This window comes from Pseudophryne corroboree (assembly GCF_028390025.1).
Source record: "Pseudophryne corroboree isolate aPseCor3 chromosome 3 unlocalized genomic scaffold, aPseCor3.hap2 SUPER_3_unloc_1, whole genome shotgun sequence".
NCBI classification, from domain to species: domain Eukaryota; kingdom Metazoa; phylum Chordata; class Amphibia; order Anura; family Myobatrachidae; genus Pseudophryne; species Pseudophryne corroboree.
Genome location: NW_026967493.1, coordinates 552,195 through 574,950, shown reverse-complemented (window position 1 = coordinate 574,950; position 22,756 = coordinate 552,195). Strand labels below are relative to the sequence as shown.

Here is a 22,756-nt window from a genome sequence, read left to right as displayed (position 1 = left end):
TGGTGGCATGCTGCTGGGGTGAGCGTTCCCCTGTGGCGGGGAACGATCTATCCCCTCAGGAGCTCAGTGTCCTGTCAGCGGAGATAGTGGCTCATACCCCGCAGGGCGGACACTACTCCCCCCTTAGTCCCACGAAGTGGGGTGGCTGTTGCCAGCAGTCTCCCTGTAAAATAATAATCTCTAAGATAAACTTTACTAGAGAAACTCTGTAGAGCTCCCCTAGCTGTGACCGGTCCTCCGGGCACATTTTCTAAACTGAGTCTGGTAGCAGGGGCATAGAGGGAGGAGCCAGCCCACACTCTCAAACTCTTAAAGTGCCAATGGCTCCTGGTGGACCAGTCTATACCCCATGGTACTAATGTGGACCCCAGAATCCTCTTGGATGTAAGAGAAATAGTAAGAGGAGAGAGAACAGTGTCCCACAGATGGATTCATAGAAACAAATTTAATGGTGAGAACCAAAAATCCTCTTTTCTCTATCATATCTTGGAGACAATGGTATAGTTAGGAATGCTCCAACAAAGCTAAACACACAACGTGATGTCCGTACTGGAGTCATTTGATACAAACATTATTTAGTAAAGTTCGATAAAAAGTCTGAATAGAGGACCAGGTGGCCACCCAGCCAACTGTATTGTATGCCTGCAGTGCCCCGTGCTTCCTTTAAAGGTGAAGAACTTATTCTTAAAGAGTCAGGTGACATGAATGGCAATATTTGTAATTATGCCAAAGACTAAGGGTAGGACCCACAGAACAACCAGCAAAACATGACAAGGGTAGAAAAATAAGAATTTACTCAACGGTAATTCTATTTCTCGTAGTCCGTAGTGGATGCTGGGAACTCCGTAAGGACCATGGGGAATAGACGGGCTCCGCAGGAGACTGGGCACTCTAAGAAAGAATTAGGACTACTGGTGTGCACTGGCTCTTCCCTCTATGCCCCTCCTCCAGACCTCAGTTAGGGAAACTGTGCCCGGAAGAGCTAACACTACAAGGAAAGGATTTGGAATCCCGGGTAAGACTCATACCAGCCACACCAATCACACCGTACAACTCGTGATAACTATACCCAGTTAACAGTATGAATAACAACTGAGCCTCACTGAACAGATGGCTCAGAACAATAACCCTTTAGTTAAGCAATAACTATATACAAGTATTGCAGACAATCCGCACTTGGGACGGGCGCCCAGCATCCACTACGGACTACGAGAAATAGAATTACCGGTAAGTAAATTCTTATTTTCTCTGACGTCCTAGTGGATGCTGGGAACTCCGTAAGGACCATGGGGATTATACCAAAGCTCCCAAACGGGCGGGAGAGTGCGGATGACTCTGCAGCACCGAATGAGCAAACTCAAGGTCCTCCTCAGCCAGAGTATCAAACTTGTAGAATTTTGCAAAGGTGTTTGATCCCGACCAGGTAGCAGCTCGGCAAAGTTGTAAAGCCGAGACCCCTCGGGCAGCCGCCCAAGAAGAGCCCACTTTCCTCGTGGAATGGGCTTTTACTGATTTAGGATGCGGCAGTCCAGCCGCAGAATGTGCAAGTTGAATCGTGGAGCAGATCCAGCGAGCAATAGTCTGCTTAGAAGCAGGAGCACCCAGCTTGTTGGGTGCATGCAGGATAAACAGCGAGTCAGTCTTTCCGACTCTAGCCGTCCTGGAAACATAGATTTTCAGGGCCCGGACTACGTCCAGCAACTTGGAAGCCTCCAAGTCCCGAGTAGCCGCAGGCACCACAATAGGTTGGTTCAAATGAAACGCTGATACCACCTTAGGGAGAAATTGGGGACGAGTCCTCAATTCTGCTCTGTCCATATGGAAGATCAGATAGGGGCTTTTACAGGACAAAGCCGCCAATTCTGACACCCGCCTAGCCGAAGCCAAGGCCAAAAGCATGACCACTTTCCACGTGAGATATTTTAATTCCACGGTCTGAAGTGGCTCAAACCAATGTGATTTTAGGAAATCCAACACAACGTTGAGATCCCAAGGTGCCACTGGGGCACAAAAGGGGGCTGAATGTGCAGCACTCCCTTAACAAACGTCTGAACTTCAGGCAGTGAAGCCAGTTCTTTTTGAAAGAAAATAGACAGGGCCGAAATCTGGACTTTAATGGATACCAATTTTAGGCCCATAGTCACTCCTGACTGTAGGAAGTGCAGAAATCAACCCAGCTGAAATTCTTCTGTGGGGGCCTTCATAGCCTCACACCAAGCAACATATTTTCGCCATATGCGGTGATAATGTTTTGCTGTCACATCCTTCCTAGCTTTTATCAGCGTAGGAATGACTTCAACCGGAATGCGCTTTTCCATCAAGATCCGGCGTTCAACCGCCATGCCGTCAAACGCAGCCGCGGTAAGTCTTGGAACAGACAGGGCCCCTGCTGTAGCAGGTCCTGTCTGAGAGGCAGAGGCCAAGGGTCCTCTGAGATCATTTCTTGTAGTTCCGGGTACCAAGACCTTCTTGGCCAATCCGGAACGATGAGTATAGTTCTTAACTCCTCTCTTTCTTATTATCCTCAGCACCTTTGGTATTAGAGGAAGAGGAAGGAACACATAAACCGACTGGTACACCCACGGTGTCACTAGAGCGTCCACAGCTATCGCCTGAGGGTCCCTTGACCTGGCGCAATATCTTTTTAGCTTTTTGTTGAGGCGGGACGCCATCATGTCCACCTGTGGCCTTTCCCAACGATTTACAATCAGCTGGAAGACTTCTGGATGAAGTCCCCACTCTCCCGGGTGGAGGTCGTGCCTGCTGAGGAAGTCTGCTTCCCAGTTGTCCACTCCCGGAATGAACACTGCTGACAGTGCTATCACGTGATTTTCCGCCCATCGGAGAATCCTTGTGGCTTCTGCCATCGCCATCCTGCTTCTTGTGCCGCCCTGTCGGTTTACATGGGCGACCGCCGTGATGTTGTCTGACTGAATCAGCACCGGCTGGTTTTGAAGCAGGGGTTTTGCCTGACTTAGGGCATTGTAAATGGCCCTTAGTTCCAGAATATTTATGTGTAGGGAAGCCTCCTGACTCGACCATTGTCCTTGGAAGTTTCTTCCCTGAGTGACTGCCCCCCAACCTCGGAGGCTTGTATCCGTGGTCACCAGGACCCACTCCTGTATGCCGAATCTGCGGCCCTCGAGAAGATGAGCACTCTGCAGCCACCACAGCAGAGACACCCTGGCCCTCGGGGACAGGGTGATCAGCCGATGCATCTGAAGATGCAATCCGGACCACTTGTCTAACAAATCCCACTGAAAGATCCTTGCATGGAACCTGCCGAATGGAATTGCCTCTTAAGAAGCTACCATCTTTCCCAGGACTCGCGTGCAGTGATGCACCGACACCTGTTTTGGTTTCAGGAGGTCTCTGACCAGAGATGACAACTCCTTGGCCTTCTCCTCCGGGAGAAACACCTTCTTCTGTTCTGTGTCCAGAATCATACCCAGGAACAGCAGACGCGTCGTAGGAACCAGCTGCGACTTTGGAATATTCAGAATCCAGCCGTGCTGTTGTAGCACTTCCTGAGATAGTGCTACTCCGACCAACAACTGCTCCCTGGACCTCGCCTTTATAAGGAGATCGTCCAAGTACGGGATAATTATAACACCCTTCATTCGAAGGAGTATCATCATTTCGGCCATTACTTTGGTAAATACCCTCGGTGCCGTGGACAAACCAAACGGCAACGTCTGGAATTGGTAATGGCAGTCCTGTACCACAAAACGGAGGTACACCTGGTGAGGTGGGTAAATGGGGACATGTAGGTAAGCATCCTTGATGTCCAGTGATACCATGTAATCCCCCTCTTCCAGGCTTGCAATAACCGCCCTGAGCGATTCCATTTTGTACTTGAACTTCCTTATATAAGTGTTCAAGGATTTCAAATTTAGAATGGGTCTCACCGAACCGTCTGGTTTCGGTACCACAAACATTGTGGAATAGTAACCCCGTCCCTGTTGAAGGAGGGGAACTTTTATTATCACCTGCTGGAGGTACAGCTTGTGAATTGCCGCCAGCACTACCTCCCTGTCCTGGGGAGTAGCTGGCAAGGTTGATTTGAGGTAACAGCGAGGGGGAGACGTCTCGAATTCCAGCTTGTATCCCTGAGATACCACTTGTAGAACCCAGGGATCCACCTGTGAGCGAACCCACCGGTCGCTGAAGTTCCGGAGACGGGCCCCCACCGCACCTGGCTCCACCAGTGGAGCCCCAGCGTCATGCTGTGGATTTAGTGGAAGCAGGGGAGGATTTTTGTTCTTGGGAACTGGCTGTATGGTGCAGCTTTTTCCCTCTACCCCTGCCTCTGGGCAGAAAGGACGCGCCTTTAACCCGCTTGCCTTTCTGGGGCCGAAAGGACTGTACCTGATAATACAGTGCTTTCTTAGGCTGTGAGGGAACCTGAGGTAAAAATGTCGACTCCCCAGCTGTGCTGTGGAAACGAGGTCCGAGAGACCATCCCCAAACAATTCCTCACCCTTGTAAGGCAAAACCTCCATGTGCCTTTTAGAATCCGCATCACCTGTCCACTGCCGAGTCCATAATACCCTCCTGGCAGAAATGGACATTGCATTAATTCTAGATGCCAGCCGGCAAATATCCCTCTGTGCATCTCTCATGTATAAGACTACGTCTTTAATATGCTCTATGGTTAGCAATACAGTGTCCCTGTCAAGGGAATCAATGTTATCAGACAGGGAATCAGACCACGCTGCTGCAGCACTGCACATCCATGCTGAAGCAATAGCAGGTCTCAGTATAGTACCTGAGTGTGTATACACAGACTTCAGGATAGCCTCCTGCTTTCTATCCGCAGGCTCCTTTAAGGCGGCCGTATCCTGAGACGGCAGTGCCACCTTTTTTGACAAGCGTGTGAGCGCTTTATCCACCCTCTGGGATGTCTCCCAACATAACCTGTCCTCTGGCGGGAAAGGGTACGCCATCAGTAACTTTTTTTAAATCACTAGTTTCTTATCAGGGGAAGCCCACGCTTCTTCACACACTTCATTCAACTCATCTGATGGGGGAAAAACCACTGGTTGCTTTTTCTCCCCAAACATAATACCCTTTTTAGTGGTACTTGGGTTAATGTCAGAAATGTGCAACACATTTTTCATTGCCGTAATCGTGCAACGGATGGCCCTAGTGGAATGTACATTAGTCTCGTCCTCGTCGACACTGGAGTCAGACTCCGTGTCGACATCTGTGTCTGCCATCTGAGGTAGCGGGCGTTTTTGAGCCCCTGATGGCCTTTGAGACGCCTGGGCAGGCACGGGCTGAGAAACCGGCTGTCCCACAGCTGTTATGTCATCGAACCTTTTATGTAAGGAGTTGACACTGTCGTGTAAAACCTTCCACATATCCATCCAATCTGGTGTCGACCCCGCAGGGGGTGACATCACATTTATCGGCACCTGCTCCGCCTCCACATAAGCCTCCTCATCAAACATGTCGACACAGCCGTACTGACACACCGCACACACACAGGGAATGCTCTGACTGAGGACAGGACCCCACAAAGTCCTTTGGGGAGACAGAGAGAGAGTATGCCAGCACACACCACAGCGCTATATAAACAGGGATTTACACTATTACAGAAAGTGATTTTCCCTATAGCTGCTATACAATACAGTTTTGCGCCTACATTTAGTGACCCCCCTCTCTTTTTTACCCTTTGAGCCTGGAAACTGCAGGGGAGAGCCTGGGGAGCTGTCTTCCAGCGGAGCTGTGAAGAGGAAATGGCGCCAGTGTGCTGAGGGAGATAGCCCCGCCCCTTTTTCGGTGGGCTTCTCCCGCTCTTATATTAATATTATGGCAGGGGATTTTTGCACATATATAGTTTATTAGACTATATTATGTGCTGTTTGCCAATGTAAGGTACTCTAATTGCAGCCCAGGGCGCCCCCCCCAGCGCTCTGCACCCATCAGTGACCGGAGTATGTGGTGTGCATAGGGAGCAATGGCGCACAGCTGCAGTGTTGTGCGCTACCTTAATGAAGACCGGAGTCTTCAGCCGCCGATTTCCAGGACGTTCTTCTTGCTTCTGGCTCTGCAAGGGGGACGGCGGCGCGGCTCCGGGACCGGACGACCGAGGCTGGGCCTGTGTTCGATCCCTCTGGAGCTAATGGTGTCCAGTAGCCTAGAAGCCCAAGCTAGCTGCAAGCAGGTAGGTTCGCTTCTCTCCCCTAAGTCCCACGTAGCAGTGAGTCTGTTGCCAGCAGATCTCACTGAAAATAAAAAACCTAATAAATACTTTCTTTTCTAGCAAGCTCAGGAGAGCCCCTAGTGTGCAACCAGCTCGAGCCGGGCACAGATTCTAACTGAGGTCTGGAGGAGGGGCATAGAGGGAGGAGCCAGTGCACACCAGTAGTCCTAATTCTTTCTTAGAGTGCCCAGTCTCCTGCGGAGCCCGTCTATTCCCCATGGTCCTTACGGAGTTCCCAGCATCCACTAGGACGTCAGAGAAAACCTGCAAAGGAAAAATCTGAGCCTGAGGAATGATAGACCATGATGAGGAGAGAAGAGAGGCCAATGGTAGGTCATCACCCAGATACTGCCGCAAAAAAAGACAAAAGGTGTCCAACATTAGACGACGTGTGGACCTGATATTTTCCCAATATGTGGAAAACCAATTTCCCAGTCTTTTGAAAATATTTAGAAAACCATTTACCTGACTACAGGTCTATATGACGTATTCAAAATGACCCTCAGTACAAAGACGGTCTTGTCCATTCAATGCCATGAGAAACTACCCCCCCCCCCCCCCTCCCTTTCCTTGCCCAGAGCATTTAAGGCAGGGGGTGCCCTGGTGGAAGGGGGTACAATTGATTGTGCATACCCCCCAAAATAACCCATTCCAGGAGGGACAAAATGCTTTCTACTTGGACTTACCTCTTAATATATGATTGAAGTTACCTATTTAATTGATAATAATAAGATTTTAAACCTACCAGTAAATCTATTTCTCCTAGTCCGTAGAGGATGCTGGGGACTCCGTAAGGACCATGGGGTATAGACGGGCTCCGCAGGAGATAGGGCACCTAAAAAGAACTTTGACTATGGGTGTGCACTGGCTCCTCCCTCTATGCCCCTCCTCCAGACCTCAGTTAGATCTTGTGCCCAGAGGAAAATGGGTGCACTGCAGAGAGCTCTCAATAGTTTTCTGTGGAAAAAGAATTTTGTTAGGTTTTTTATTTTCAGGGAGTCCTGTTGGCAACAGGCTCCCTGCATCGTGGGACTGAGGAGAGAGAAGCAGAGCTGGCTTGTCAAGTTGGGCACTGCTTCTAAGGCTACTGGACACCATTAGCTCCAGAGGGAGTCAGAACACAGGTCTCACCTGGGGTACGTCCCGGAGCCGCGCCGCCGTCCTCCTCACAGATGCCGAAGATAGAAGCCGGATAGAGAAGGCAGAAGACATCTTAGGCGGCACAAGACATCAGATCTTCGCCATTGCTCCCAGTCACACACACACAGAGCAGCACTGAAGGGTGCAGGGGGGGTGCCCTGGGCAGCAATAAACCTCACATTTTGGCACAAAACAGTGGCATTAGACTGCGGAGGCAGTAAATCGCTGATCCCCCGCCATTTTATTGAAAAATCACTGGGACCGAAGCCCGCCGTCGGGTGGGCGGGGCTTGATCCTCAGCACTAACCAGCGCCATTTTCTCCACAGAAGCTGCACGAGAAAGAAAACGCTGGCTCCCTGGTCTCTCCCCTGCTGGACACAGGCTGGAAAAAAGAGGAGGGGGGCACTTTGGCGATGCAGTGAGTGGAAATTTACATAATATATATAAAAAAGCGCTATCTGGATATATATATTTTCTTCCAGTGTTGTTAAGCGCTGGTGTGTGCTGGCATACTCTTTCTCTGTCTCTCCTTAGGACCTGGTTGGGGTTTTGTCCCCTTATAGGTTAATCCCTGTGTGTGTGGGGTGTCGGTACGTGTGTGTCGACATGTCTGAGGCGGAAGGCTTCTCCAAGGAGGAGGTGGAGCAAATGAGTGGTGTGTCCCCGTCGGTTGTGCCGACTCCAGATTTGATGGATATGTTGCATGCAAGTGTGGCATCTTTACATAAAAGGCTTGATAAGGCTGGTTTAGGGGGGACATCAGGCGGTCAATCCTCAGATTGGACCGACTCACAGGGCCCGTGGGGGTCTCAAAAGCGTCCCTTAACACAAGACACTACTACCGACACGGATTCTGATTCCAGTGTCGACTATGACTAAGTAAAATTGCACCCTAGGGTGACTAAAACCAATCAGTGTATGATTGTGGCAATAAGGGATGTGTTGCATATTGTGGATGAACCCTCGGTCCCCGACACAAGGGTACACATGTTTAAGGAAAAGAAACAGATTATTAACAGATTATTAATTTTCCCCTGCGGAGCCCGTCTATACCCCATGGTCCTTACGGAGTCCCCAGCATCCTCTAGGACGTAAGAAAAAAAGTTTTTTCAACACAAGTGATTGCAATAATAACTTAAGAGGGAAGTCCAGGTAGAGAGCGTTTGTTCCTCCTGGAATGGGTCATGTTGGGAGGTATGGATTGTGTATATTAAATTGAAACCAATAGTGTATATTAGATTTAAACTAATCGTTTAAAATTTCCTGGGTACTGTTTATAGCTCCACCTAATTGAGGGACAACTGTTTCATATAGTGGAACAAAGACAACTTGAACAACCTTATAATAAACATAGAAAAATAAAATCTATAATTTATCATGCAAGAATAGCAACAGCCTCTGTACTACTTCCACACTGGGACAGGACTCAGGAGGTGTGTGTGTGTGTGTGTGTGTGTGTGTGTGTGTGTGTGTGTGTGTGTGTGTGTGTGTGTGTGTGTGTGTGTGTGTGTGTGTGTGTGTGTGTGTGTGTGTGTGTGTGTGCGCGCGCGCGCTCATGGACTGCACATGTGCCCACTTCTGAGACTCTACCCAATGCATCATGTATTTGCTCTGTGTCTAAATTACTGATGTCTTCTGTATCGCCTTCACCTAGTGGCGGCCCTAGGCACGTGCCAAGCGGGAAATTCAGCACTGACTGCATCTGTGCGACTCATTCCAGTATTTGTGGCCAGTAAAAACAGCATTACATTCTATTCAACTAGCAACTGCGTCTGATCTGCATCACTATCCTAGTTGCATCTCCCCATGAAATCAGCATAAATTCTGGGGCAAAGTGTTTATTACTCACCTTTGCTAATATCTGTAGGGATTTCCTCCTCCTTACACAGCTGATAACCCCTCACATTCATCTCTTCTTCGTCCTCTGTATCTTCTGCCTGTATATCAGTCACAAACATCTCTTCTTCTTCCTCTGTATCTTCTGCCTTTATGTCAGTCACAAACATCTCCTCTTCTTCCTCTATATACTCTATTTTTATGTTAGGCACATACATCTCTTCTTCTCCCTCTGCATCTTCTGCCTTATCCTCAGTCACATACGTCTCTTCTTCTCCCTCTGTATCTTCTGCCGTATCCTCTGTATCTTCTGCCGTATCCTCAGTCACATACGTCTCTTCTTCTCCCTCTGTACCTTCTGCCTTTATATTAGGCACATACAAGTCTTCTTCTCCCTCTGTATCTTCTGCCTTATCCTCAGTCACATACGTCTCTTCTTCTCCCTCTGTATCTTCTGCCTTTATATCAGTCACACGTGTCTCTTCTTCTCCCTCTAAATCTTCTGCCTTTATATCAGTCAGACCTTCAGCCTAAATAACCCACACAACAATTAAATAAATTAATAAAGTCTGATGACATTTATTGAAATAAAACAAAAGAAAGTCAAAGTATAAGACCCACACAGCTTCTCTACAGATCATAAAAAGTTACTTTGGTATACTGGTGAGACACAAAATCCCACCTACCTGATCCTCCTGTGGGACACTGTGATTCTCCTCTGTACAATCACGGGAATAAAGAAAACGGGGACATCTCTCTGGGGTATTCCTGTTACTGACTTCATCTGTAGGAGACACACAGTGACAGAGTACATTGCATATATGTGATTATCAGATGATGTGTAATTTGGTGGCCCCCATAGCTGGTCTCTCCATTACACTACATGACAGTCTCCTCTTACCCAGTGATGTGAGGGGCCGGTGATTCTGGATCATCACGTCCTTGTGCAGACCCCTGTGTTCCTCTATATACTCCCACTCCTGCATAGAGAGATAGACAGCAACATCATCACACCTTATAGGAACCTGACACACACAATGACACAGTCATCACCCAGACACATCCCCTGGTGTTACTGTATAATGTCCCATTCCCAGCATTCACCTCTACGGGCACATCCCCTGGTGTTACTGTATAATGTCCCATTCCCAGCAGTCACCTCTCCAGTCACATCCCCTGGTGTTACTGTATAATGTCCCATTCCCAGCAGTCACCTCTCCAGTCACATCCCCTGGTGTTACTGTATAATGTCCCATTCCCAGCAGTCACCTCTCCAGACACATCTCCTGGTGTTACTGTATAATGTCCCATTCCCAGCAGTCACCTCTCCAGTCAGCAGCTGGATGATCTTGTTGGTGAGTTCCAGGATCTTCTGGTCATTGTGCCTCTCACGTATGAGTGAGTGAGGTAGAGGCACCATGATGGGGCTCTGGGTCCTGCTCAGTCCTCCTGATACACGGGTATGGCTGATGGATGTCTCATGCTCACCAGATGTCTTCTTCACTACAGTGTAATCCTGTTTATTGCAGGAGACATCAATAAAAAAAAATGTAAACACATATTTACAATTGTTATATTTAAAGGATTAACTGTACAAAAAACAAAAACAGTCTACTTAAATGTGTCTGACTGGGGTCAAAGGGGTGCATCTCAGAGACCAGAATAATAGCAGATGGAGTCTCTCTCCCAGGATAGCTCTCCTCTCCAATGTGATCTCTGTTTTATTATTAGAGATAGGAGCGATGTCACTGTGATGCTCCCAGATCCCCTCACCTCCCCAGTCATGTTCCTGTATTATTATTATAGATGTAAGTAATGTCACCATGACACTCCCAGATTCCCTCACCTCCCCAGTCAGGTCCCTGTGTTAGTAATAGAGATAAGAGTGACATCACTGTGGCTCTCCCAGACTCCCCCCACCTCCCCAGTCATGTTCCTGTATTATTACTATAGATTTAAGTAATGTCACCATGACACTCCCAGAAGTCCTCACCTCCCCAGTCAGGTCCCTGTGGTAGTAATAGAGATGAGTGATGTCACTGTGACACTCCCAGACTCCCTCACCTCCCCAGTCAGGGCCATGTGTTAGTAATAGAGATAAGAGTGATGTCACTGTGACCCAGATCCTCTCACCTCCCCAGTCAGCAGGTAGATGATCTCCAGGGTGAGATTTAGTATCCTCTCAGTCATGTGACTCTTGTCCTTGTCCATCCTCGGTGATCAGTGATTTATATAAGACACTCCTCGCCGTCACGTGACTGTTAGTAAAGACTCTATGGATCGCTACTGCCCCACTGCCTAGGAAAAAATATAACAATTATAAGAAATATCACAGAGCAGACATGTAATGTATTATTATATACGAAACACAATGACAATGAAGTCTTCCCCTAATGCCGGAGCCACAGAGCCCAGGTCAGTGTCTCTCAGAAGTTCCTCTGATCTATATTCATGGGTCTCCTCAGAGACCGTCATACAAAGCGGCACTGCTGAAGGTTACACCAGCTCTCCTCTGGCTAGAAGTCTGATCTTCCAAGGAATATCTCTGTAGCAGATTTCGGCCCTCATTCCGAGTTGTTCGCTCGCTAGCTGCTTTTAGCAGCATTGCACACGCTAAGCCGCCGCCCTCTGGGAGTGTATCTTAGCATAGCAGAATTGCGAACGAAAGATTAGCAGAATTGCGAATAGAAATTTCTTAGCAGTTTCTGAGTAGCTCGAGACTTACTCCTACACTGCGATCAGTTCAGTCAGTTTCGTTCCTGGTTTGACGTCACAAACACACCCAGCGTTCGCCCAGACACTCCTCCGTTTCTCCAGCCACTCCTGCGTTTTCCCCTGAAACGCCAGCGTTGTCCGCACACTCCCATAAAACGGTCAGTTTCCGCCCAGAAACACCCACTTCCTGTCAATCACACTCCAATCACCAGAACAATGAAAAATCTTTGTTAGGCCGTGAGTAAAATACCAAACTTTTGTGCTAATTTACTTGGCGCAGGCGCACTGCGAACGTTGCGCATGCGCAGTTTGCGACTAATCGCTCCGTTGCGAAAAAAACTAACGAGCGAACAACTCGGAATGACCCCCTTCAAGTGGAACAAAGTGAACTAAACGCATGTATTAGAGAAATTCGGATTTGTTGCTGATCAGAATGACATCATATGATTCCCCTTGCTGATTGTTGGCTTATTGTTTATGTTTTATGTACTGGAAGCTGTAGCAGCCTAGTATGCAACTCTATTTCATTATACACAGGTCACACGAAGTCTTCACGTTAGGCTGTCTTAGATTTTAAAACGCCAAAATATACCCTGCCTGTTTACCAGTGCCCTGCTGAAACACCCTCACCGGTGCCATGCGTCTGCGTACAGCATCTATTCACTTTAAGGGGAGAGCTTGGAGGAAGCCCAGCACTCTGTAAGTGATCACCGCGATTCATTCAGAGATGTACATAATGTTGAAATGTACTGATAATCTTCCACTGCGCAAGTGCCAAAGCCGCACTGCGCACACACGAACTGAGTGACAAGTAGTCAGCATCTGTAGCTGGAGTACTCTTGGTTTCCAGTACATATACCCTCATACCCAGTCACTGCTCAGCATTACACCCTCATACATAGAGACCTGGGCACACCTTACACAGCCTCATGTCCAGCACAAATACCCCCATTTACTGCCTTACAAATACAGTAATAGGAAGTCAGCCTGATACTCTGATATCAGTGTGTGCCGGGAGCTGTGTTATCACCCATCATATATCACTGTCCCCTCTCCCCTATATAATAATACCACATATCAGTGTGTGCCGGGAGCTCTGTTATCCCCCATCATATATCACTATACAGTCCCCTCTCCCCTATATAATAATACCACATATCAGTGTGTGCCGGGAGCTGTGTTATCCCCCATCATATATCACTGTACAGTCCCCTCTCCCCTATATAATAATACCACATATCAGTGTGTGCAGGGAGCTGTGTTATCCCCCATCATATATCACTGTACAGTCCCCCTCTCTCCTATATAATAATACCACATATCAGTGTGTGCCGGGAGCTGTGTTATCCCCCACCATATATCACTGTACACTCCCCTCTCCCCTATATAATAATACCACATATCAGTGTGTGCGTGGAGCTCTGTTATCCCCCATCATATATCACTGTACAGTCCCATCTCTCCTGTATAATCACATAATAAATAGAGAACACATTACCTGGCTCAGGCTGTTCTGAGAGTGTATATTATAATACGAAACAGCTACACACAACATCTGTGGGCTCGCCCTCTGTCAGGAAGACTATAAGAATATGGCCGCCGCACATCGCACATGAGGACAGTATTAGATTACCGCAGTCACTCTAGTGATAGAGCTGGTGGCGGTCAGATGCAGGATTCAGCTAATTACCAGACGTTCTTCGTACTTTTTGCGGCCTGATTGGCTACTCGGTGCGCCAATCACAGCACTGAGAGGAATGAGAGGATGGATGTCACTGTGATAAGAAGGGCGGGGCAGACAGAAGCCATTGCTACAGAGGGATGTAAGGAACGGGGCGTGGTTATCTGGAGGGGCGGTTTTTCAAATATAACCGCAACTTCCGGTGACACTGCCAGCTGGAAAAAACAGAAAGCGGCCATTGCGGTGTCTGGCAGCAGGTAATGATATTACTTATTATTATACAGGGGGAGCAGTCTTTGGTGCTGCAGTCATCCTTATCATCCTTTTCTGTGTTCATCATGTTAGTATACCCCATTTTCTTAATACATGTAGCTTCTTTGTTACAGGTGGGACAGTCTATGTTCATACTGTAATACAGATGGAGCAGTCTGGGTTGATGCTAGATCCAAGTGGGCTAAGGGACCTTTTCCGTCATGGAGGAGCCACGGCACAAGGGGGAGGAGCTAGGCCAGCGGGATAGTTCCTCTACTATCCACGCCACCAACTATTACCTTTAGTAATCAGGTGGCGAGCAAAGCGGAGTGGAGCGAGCCACCGAGCCCGAAGCGTGGCGAGCGAAACGAGCCTGCGAGGGTACTTTTCGGGCACCCTGTTCGGCCGTAGCTCCTCCCCCTGGTGACGTGTCTCCTCCGCTAGGTACGTCAGAAGGTCCCTTCTCCCACTCTGATATAGAATCAACCGTAACTATAGGGGGAGGGAGTAGTCAGGGGGGCACTCAGACCCCCCCCCCCCTTTCCCCATAAAAAGCATGTTAGCTGGATTAGTGAGTCAGTGCCCTCAGTAGGCAGTTTTTAGTGGGACAGCGCTGAGGGTGTAATGGTCCCTGCCTCGTCAGCCCTAACCGGCTCCTATGGACTGCAGCCGATGCAGTCCATAGAAGCCAGGGTTTTGTGCATGCGCCGGATCCTGGCATTTGTGAACTATATAGTACAGGTTCCGGGCCCCGTGTGGCTGCGGAGACCTGGCAGCATGGCGAGCCGCAGCTCACCTCCTCCACCAAGGTAGGAGCCGCCGCTGATTGTGACCTGTGTATAGTGGTCAGTGTGTATCCGGAGTGTGATATCAGTGTGTCCTGTGTATAAATAATGTTGATCAGTGTGTGATATCTGTGTGACTTGTGGTTAGTGATTAGTTTGTGTGACCTGTGTGTATTGATCACGGTGTATCAGGTGTATGATCTCTGTGTGACCTGTGTATAGTGATGCTTAGTGTGTATTAGGTGCATGATATGGCTCGAAGAAAAGACGAGGGCTTAATGTGTACGCAGTGTTTCCTGAATATCTTACGAGTGATATTTATATAATATATATATATTTTTTCTAGAAAAGTGAAGAACCAGAGAGTCTTTACTAGAAGTCACGTGAGGGTGAGACGTGTCCTGTATATATCACTGATCACTGAGGATGGATAAGGACAGGAGTCGCATAACTGAGAGGATACTAAATCTCACTCTGGAAATTATCTACCTGCTGACTGGGGAGGTGAGGGAGTCTGGGAGTGTCACAGTGACGTCGCTGTTATCTCTATTACTAACACAGGTACCTGACTGGGGAGGTGAGGGAGTCTGGGAGTGTCACAGTGACATCACGCTTATCTCTATTACTAACACAGGGTCCTGACTGGGGAGGTGAGGGGGTCTGGGAGTGTCACAGTGACATCACGCTTATCTCTATTACTAACACAGGGACCTGACTAGGGAGGTATGGTGATCTGGAGTGTCACTGTGATTTCACTTCACTTATGTCTATAATGATATTACAGGGACATTTCTGGGGAGATGAGTGGACATGGGAGTGTTACACTGACGTCACTCATCTCTATTATTAACTCAGGGACCCCAATGGGGAGGTGCAGAGATCTGGAAGTGTCACTGTTACATCACTTATATCTATTGTAATACTAGCTGTTCTACCCATTCTTTGCATGGGACTTTCTGATTTTCACGGTTATACATATAAATGAGTGTTAATAATTTGGTAAATCTATAGAGATGTAGCTTTGAGACGTCTTAATGTAAGTAAATATTAATCCATAGTTCTTGGCGTTACTCGAGGAGCACCCGTAGCAGATACGGTAAAAAGTGACAGGACTATTTTTGTAGTTTATTAAATTCTACACACTAGAGGTGCAATCCAAATTTTGATCCGATTATCCGTTTGAGTGTTATCGTTCACGCAACGCAAGCCACGCATCGGTAATGAAGTCATTATGTCAACCCCCTTTTCATCCCCTTAGGGGAGGTTTATTACAATTCTCATTACGTAGTTTTCCTATTTCTGAAGAATACCTATGTTACATTTCTGCTTCCTAGCATATCGGGAAGTAAGAGAATTAGTGATCAGTCAGTGAGAGAGTGAGGGCTTTCGCATTTATATCTATAGTAATATTACAGTGATATGTCTGAGGAAGTGAGGGGATCTGGGAATGTCTCACTGACATCACATATCTATAGTAATAATACATGGACTTGAATAGGGGAGTGAGAGATTTTGGGAGCAGACAGTTACCATCAAGCACCTATTTGGATATTGAATATATCTGTTGTGTAGTGCCTGCAAGGGGGTGGGTTTTGGAGGCATTGTTGTGCCAAGGCAAGATGTCATAAGGTCCTGCCCACTTCTCACTCCTAGTGACATCACCTACAGTACTGTGCAAAAGTTTTAGGCAAGTGGAAAAAATGCTGCAAAGTAAGAATGCTTTCAAAAATAGGAGTGTTAATAGTTTTATTATTTATCAATTTGCAAAATGCAAAGTGAATGAACAGAAGAGACCTCTAAATCAAATCTATATTTGGTGTGACCACCCTTTGCCTTTAAACCACATCAATTCTTCTAGGTACACTTACACACAGCTTTTGAAGGATCTCGGTAGAGAGGTTGTTCCAAACATCTTGGAGAACTAACCACAGATCATCTGTGGATCCTTCTGTCTCTTTATGTAATGCCAGACAGACTCCATGATGTTGACATCAGGGCTCTGTGGAGGCCATATCATCACTTCCAGGATTCCTTGTTCTTCTTTATGCTGAATATAGTTCTTAATGACGTTGGCTGTATGTTTGGGGACGTTGTCCTGCTGCAGAATAAATTTGGAGCCAATCAGACGCCTCCCTGATGGTATTGCATGATGGATAAGGAGACCGACAGTCACATTGCCGGCACCTACATCCCGCACCCTCCCAATCCCGACAGTGGGCATGCCGACTAGCAGGGACTATTCCCACTCGTTGCGCTCACCCCCACCATCGGCATACCGCGGTCGGTATCTCGGCATCGGAATACTGACCGCCGGAATCTCGGTCGCCGGTTACCCATACCCAAAGCCCACAGAGCCCGTATCTCAACATCATCGAGTCTGTCTGGGACCACATGAAGAGACAAAAGGATTTCACAAGCCTACATCCACAGAAGATCTGCGGTTAGTTTTCCAAGATGTTTGGTACAACCTCCCTGCAGAGTTCCTTCAAAAACTGTGTGCAAGTGTACCTAGAAGAATTGATGCTGTTTTGAAGGCAAAGGGTGGTCACAGCAAATATTGCTCTGATTTAGTTTTCTTTTCTGTTCATTAACTTTGCATTGGATATGGGGGTATATGTGCTGGGCATGAGGATGTGTATGGTGTGCCCAGGTGTGTATGTATGAGGGGGTGATGCTGAGCAGTGACTGGTGGGTATGGGGGTTTATGTGCTGGACATGAGGCTGTATAAGGTGTGCCCAGGCCCTGTATGTATGTATGTATGTATGTATGTATGTATGTATGTATGAGGTGTAATACTGGGCAGTGACTGTGGGTATGGGGGTATATGTGCTGGACATGAGGCTGTATAAGGTGTGCCCAGGCCCTGTATGTATGTATGTATGAGGTGTAATGCTGGGCAGTGACAGTGGGTATGGGGAGGAGGGGTATATACTGGGCATGAGGCTATATAAGGTGTGTCTAGGTCTGTATGTATGAGGTGTAATGCTGGGCAGTGACTGTGGGTGTGGGGGTTTATGTGCTGGCCATGAGGCTGTATAAGTTGTGCCCAGGTGTGTACGTATAAGGGTGTAATGCTGAGCAGTGACTGGTGGGTATGGGGGTATATGTGCTGGACATGAGGCTGTATAAGGTGTGCCCAGGCCCTGTATGTATGAGGTGTAATGCTGGGCAGTGACTGTGGGTATGGGGGTATATGTGCTGGACATGAGGCTGTATAAGGTGTGCCCAGGCCCTGTATGTATGAGATGTAATGCTGGGCAGTGACTGGGGGTATTTGTGCTGTACATGAGGCTGTATAAGGTATGCCCCGGTCTGTATGTATGAGATGTAATGCTGGGCAGTGACTGGGGGTATATGTGCTGGACATGAGGCTGTATAAGGTATGCCCAGGTCTGTATGTATGAGATGTAATGCTGGGCAGTGACTGGGGGTATATGTGCTGGACATGAGGCTGTATAAGGTATGCCCAGGTCTGTATGTATGAGATGTAATGCTGGGCAGTGACTGGGGGTATATGTGCTGGACAGGAGGCTGTATAAGGTGTGCCCAGGCCCTGTATGTATGTATGTATGAGATGTAATGCTGGGCAGTGACTGGGGGTATATGTGCTGGACATGAGGCTGTATAAGGTATGCCCCGGTCTGTATGTATGAGATGTAATGCTGGGCAGTGACTGGGGGTATATGTGCTGGACATGAGGCTGTATAAGGTATGCCCCGGTCTGTATGTATGAGATGTAATGCTGGGCAGTGACTGGGGGTATATGTGCTGGACATGAGGCTGTATAAGGTATGCCCCGGTCTGTATGTATGAGATGTAATGCTGGGCAGTGACTGTGGGTATATGTGCTGTACATGAGGCTGTATAAGGTATGCCCCGGTCTGTATGTATGAGATGTAATGCTGGGCAGTGACTGGGGGTATATGTGCTGGACATGAGGCTGTATAAGGTGTGCCCAGGCCCTGTATGTATGTATGTATGAGATGTAATGCTGGGCAGTGACTGGGGGTATATGTGCTGGACATGAGGCTGTATAAGGTGTGCCCAGGCCCTGTATGTATGTATGAGATGTAATGCTGGGCAGTGACTGGGGGTATATGTGCTGGACATGAGGCTGTATAAGGTATGCCCCGGTCTGTATGTATGAGATGTAATGCTGGGCAGTGACTGAAGGTATATGTGCTGTACATGAGGCTGTATAAGGTATGCCCCGGTCTGTATGTATGAGATGTAATGCTGGGCAGTGACTGGGGGTATATGTGCTGGACATGAGGCTGTATAAGGTATGCCCCGGTCTGTATGTATGAGATGTAATGCTGGGCAGTGACTGTGGGTATTTGTGCTGGGCATGAGGCTGTATAAGGTATGCCCAGGCCCTGTATGTATGAGATGTAATGCTGGGCAGTGACTGGGGGTATATGTGCTGGACATGAGGCTGTATAAGGTATGCCCCGGTCTGTATGTATGAGATGTAATGCTGGGCAGTGACTGGGGGTATATGTGCTGGACATGAGGCTGTATAAGGTGTGCCCAGGCCCTGTATGTCTGTATGTATGAGGTGTAATGCTGTGCAGTAACTGTGGGTATATGTGCTGGACATGAGGCTGTATAAGGTATGCCCCGGTCTGTATGTATGAGATGTAATGCTGGGCAGTGACTGGGGGTATATGTGCTGGACATGAGGCTGTATAAGGTATGCCCCGGTCTGTATGTATGAGATGTAATGCTGGGCAGTGACTGGGGGTATATGTGCTGGACATGAGGCTGTATAAGGTATGCCCCGGTCTGTATGTATGAGATGTAATGCTGGGCAGTGACTGGGGGTATATGTGCTGGACATGAGGCTGTATAAGGTATGCCCCGTTCTGTATGTATGAGATGTAATGCTGGGCAGTGACTGGGGGTATATGTGCTGGACATGAGGCGGTATAAGGTATGCCCCGGTCTGTATGTATGAGATGTAATGCTGGGCAGTGACTGGGGGTATTTATGCTGGACATGAGGCTGTATAAGGTATGCCCCGGTCTGTATGTATGAGATGTAATGCTGTGCAGTGACTGGGGGTATATGTGCTGGACATGAGGCTGTATAAGGTATGCCCCGGTCTGTATGTATGAGATGTAATGCTGGGCAGTGACTGGGGGTATATGTGCTGGACATGAGGCTGTATAAGGTATGCCCCGGTCTGTATGTATGAGATGTAATGCTGGGCAGTGACTGGGGGTATATGTGCTATACATGAGGCTGTATAAGGTATGCCCCGGTCTGTATGTATGAGATGTAATGCTGGGCAGTGACTGGGGGTATATGTGCTGGACATGAGGCTGTATAAGGTATGCCCCGGTCTGTATGTATGAGATGTAATGCTGGGCAGTGACTGGGGGTATATGTGCTGGACATGAGGCTGTATAAGGTATGCCCCGGTCTGTATGTATGAGATGTAATGCTGGGCAGTGACTGGGGGTATATGTGCTGTACATGAGGCTGTATAAGGTATGCCCCGGTCTGTATGTATGAGATGTAATGCTGGGCAGTGACTGGGGGTATATGTGCTGGACATGAGGCTGTATAAGGTATGCCCCGGTCTGTATGTATGAGATGTAATGCTGGGCAGTGACTGGGGGTATATGTGCTGGACATGAGGCTGTATAAGGTATGCCCCGGTCTGTATGTATGAAGTGTAAGTCTGTTGGGTATGTTTATACCAGGTGTGCACACTGTGTGGAAGTGATGTTTGCCCATTCTACCTGGCAGAGATGCTTCAGGATGCTCAGGTTGGTTGGATGGATGACTCCTGTGGAACGCAATTTTTAAATAGTGCCGCTTATTCTCAATTGGATTGAGATCTAGACATTGACTTGGTCATTCTAGTACATTCACCTATGTGTTGTGCAGCCGGTGCTGGTTTATCCTTGTGCTTGGGATCATTGTCCTGCTGAGCGGTGGGCTTTCAGCCAAGCTTTAGTTCTCTACCAGTGAGCTGTAGTCCAGCATTAATTCCCTGTGTCTTGCACCATCCGTCCTCCCTCCAGTTATTACAGAATGCCCAATACCCACTGAGGAAAAGCGTCCCTACAACATGTTGCTGCCACCCTAATACCTTAGACTGCACACCCTAATTCTACCATGCTTAGAGTTGTAGTGCCACACAGTAAAAAAAGAGAAAATGCAAGTGCACACTCTAAACAGTAATCAGATAAATTTTAATCAAGTGTTCAATGTAACATGGAGTAAAACTGTTTATTATAATTGATCTGATTACTTAGTGTTTAGGGCCTGTTTTCCATAAAAGCTGACCTTTTTACATTTAGCCTAATGATTTAAGGTAAGGGCTAATTGGAAGACAGCTGTTAGGGGAATATCTGTAATCTGTGTAAACTTGGAACTTCCAAGCAGCATTTTTCAGATTTTTTAAAACAAAAATCTACAGACAAATTGATTTTTGAGTTGGATGATTTGCTTTAAGAGCTTAGTGGTTTGCAATAAATATTTGTGTGTCATTTGCAATACAGGCAAATATGATGATTTTTTTGTTGTTGGGTTTTTTTTGCGGGAATTGAGTAATTCCTGTTTCATGTCATCTAGCGACATAGTTGACTGGGGTTAGGAACAGTAATGCGCCCCCCCCCCCCCCTCCCTAATTTTATTATTTTCATTCAGTGGCAGCTCTCATTTGATTGCCAATGTAGGACAGCTTACACGGGCAGTATGTGCACGCCCCTACCCATTTACATTCTATTCAAGATGGCATATAGTACAGTGGAAACGTTTTGCAGTTACTGGTACATTTCGGACTGACAGTACAAATACAGGCATCAAAGTGCGGCCTCCCCAACAAGTGCTGCCCATAGGCACGTGCCTCATGGGACATTCACCACTGATTTCAGGCGCTGATTTTGATGTCTTGAGGAAGCGTCCGCAGTGCTGAGGAGTGTGCCAGTTTATTCTGTTAGCTGCAAGTTTATTCTACTTACGGTTTTAGTGACAGGATTCTGTTTTTATCACTTTCATTGGCTACTGCTTAGCTGATGGTTGTAGTTTGGGGTTATATTAGAACATTTTACTTGCATACTTTTCATAGCCTGATCTAGATACTGTATTTTGCAGTCCTTTATTATAGAAACAGAATTTGGCAGATAAGAACCACTTGGCCCATCTAGTCTGCCTTTTTTTATTTTAATTTTTATCCCTTAGGTAACCTCCACCCTGTTTGATCCTTATTTCTTTGTAAGTACATCCTTATGCCTAGCCCAAGCATGTTTAAATTGCTCCACTGTCTTAGCCTCTACCACCTCTGCTGGGGGGCTATTCCACTTGTCCACTACACTTTCTCTGAAGTACTTTTTCCTTAAATTTCCCCTGAACCTCCCCCTCTTCAGCCTCAGTGCATGTCCTCATTTTCTAATGCTTCTCTTCTGAAGAAAAATGTTTCCCTCCTTTATCTTGTTAAAACTCTCTTGGTATATTTGAAAGTCCTCGTCCCGTCCCCCTTTTTCCCATACCTGCTCCAAATTATACATGTTAAGGCATAGCTTGACAAATTTTTCTAAAATCGAAGAGCCAGGATGAAAGTGCCAATAAATGAGCAACCTCCACCTACTACCCCCCCCCCCCCCCCAGCTAACTAACCCCCACGGCTACACAACAAAGGTGGTAAGCGCAGGCCGACATGGCGCCTCCCCACATAATCTGGTAGTCAGACAGCAAAATCTAGGGGGCATGGCGACCTGGCCTCAGGGATTTGTCGAGCCCTGTGTTAAGGTCTTTTAGTCTTTCTGGGTATGTTTTGTGATGTAGGCCATGCACCATTTTGATTGCCCTTCTTTGTACAGTCTCTAATGTATTAATATCCTTCTGGAGATATGACCTCCAGAATTGAACACAGTATTCTAGATGAGGCCGTACCAATGACCTATACAGTGGCATTATTACTTACTTCTTTCTGCTGCCGATTCCTCTCCCAATGCAGCCAAGCATCTGACTAGCCTTCCTCATTGCTTTCTTACATTGCTTACCTGCCTTTATGTCACCTGAAATAGTGACTCCTAGATCCCTCTCCTCCACAGTAGTTTCCATTACGGTACCCTTGATACTATATAAAGCCTTTGGGTTGTTGAGACCCAAGTGCACGATTTTC

General features: G+C 47.4%; 2 protein-coding genes across 4 annotated transcripts in view; one reads left to right on the top strand and one right to left on the bottom strand.

Annotated features, from left to right (window-relative positions):
- LOC134983094 (gastrula zinc finger protein XlCGF53.1-like) overlaps positions 1 to 13,679 on the bottom strand; it is a 52,828-nt gene extending 39,149 nt beyond the window's left edge. Inside the window, exons 1-6 of one of the 3 annotated variants that reach the window (XM_063948790.1) lie at positions 13,399 to 13,679; positions 11,319 to 11,483; positions 10,510 to 10,701; positions 10,087 to 10,165; positions 9,872 to 9,969; positions 9,199 to 9,715 (exon numbers count right to left, since the gene is read on the bottom strand). In XM_063948790.1, coding sequence (XP_063804860.1) covers positions 9,199 to 9,715; positions 9,872 to 9,969; positions 10,087 to 10,165; positions 10,510 to 10,701; positions 11,319 to 11,396 — 964 coding nt within the window. In that variant the 5' untranslated portion in view covers positions 11,397 to 11,483; positions 13,399 to 13,679. The remainder of the gene's footprint in view (positions 1 to 9,198; positions 9,716 to 9,871; positions 9,970 to 10,086; positions 10,166 to 10,509; positions 10,702 to 11,318; positions 11,484 to 13,398) is intronic. The other 2 variants (XM_063948791.1, XM_063948792.1) reach the window with 2 other exon arrangements.
- The window catches only part of LOC134983092 (zinc finger protein 300-like), a 73,812-nt gene continuing 64,609 nt past the window's right edge, over positions 13,554 to 22,756 (top strand). Inside the window, exons 1-2 of the mRNA XM_063948789.1 lie at positions 13,554 to 13,838; positions 14,965 to 15,122. The gene's annotated coding sequence lies outside the window, so the exon portion shown is untranslated. The remainder of the gene's footprint in view (positions 13,839 to 14,964; positions 15,123 to 22,756) is intronic.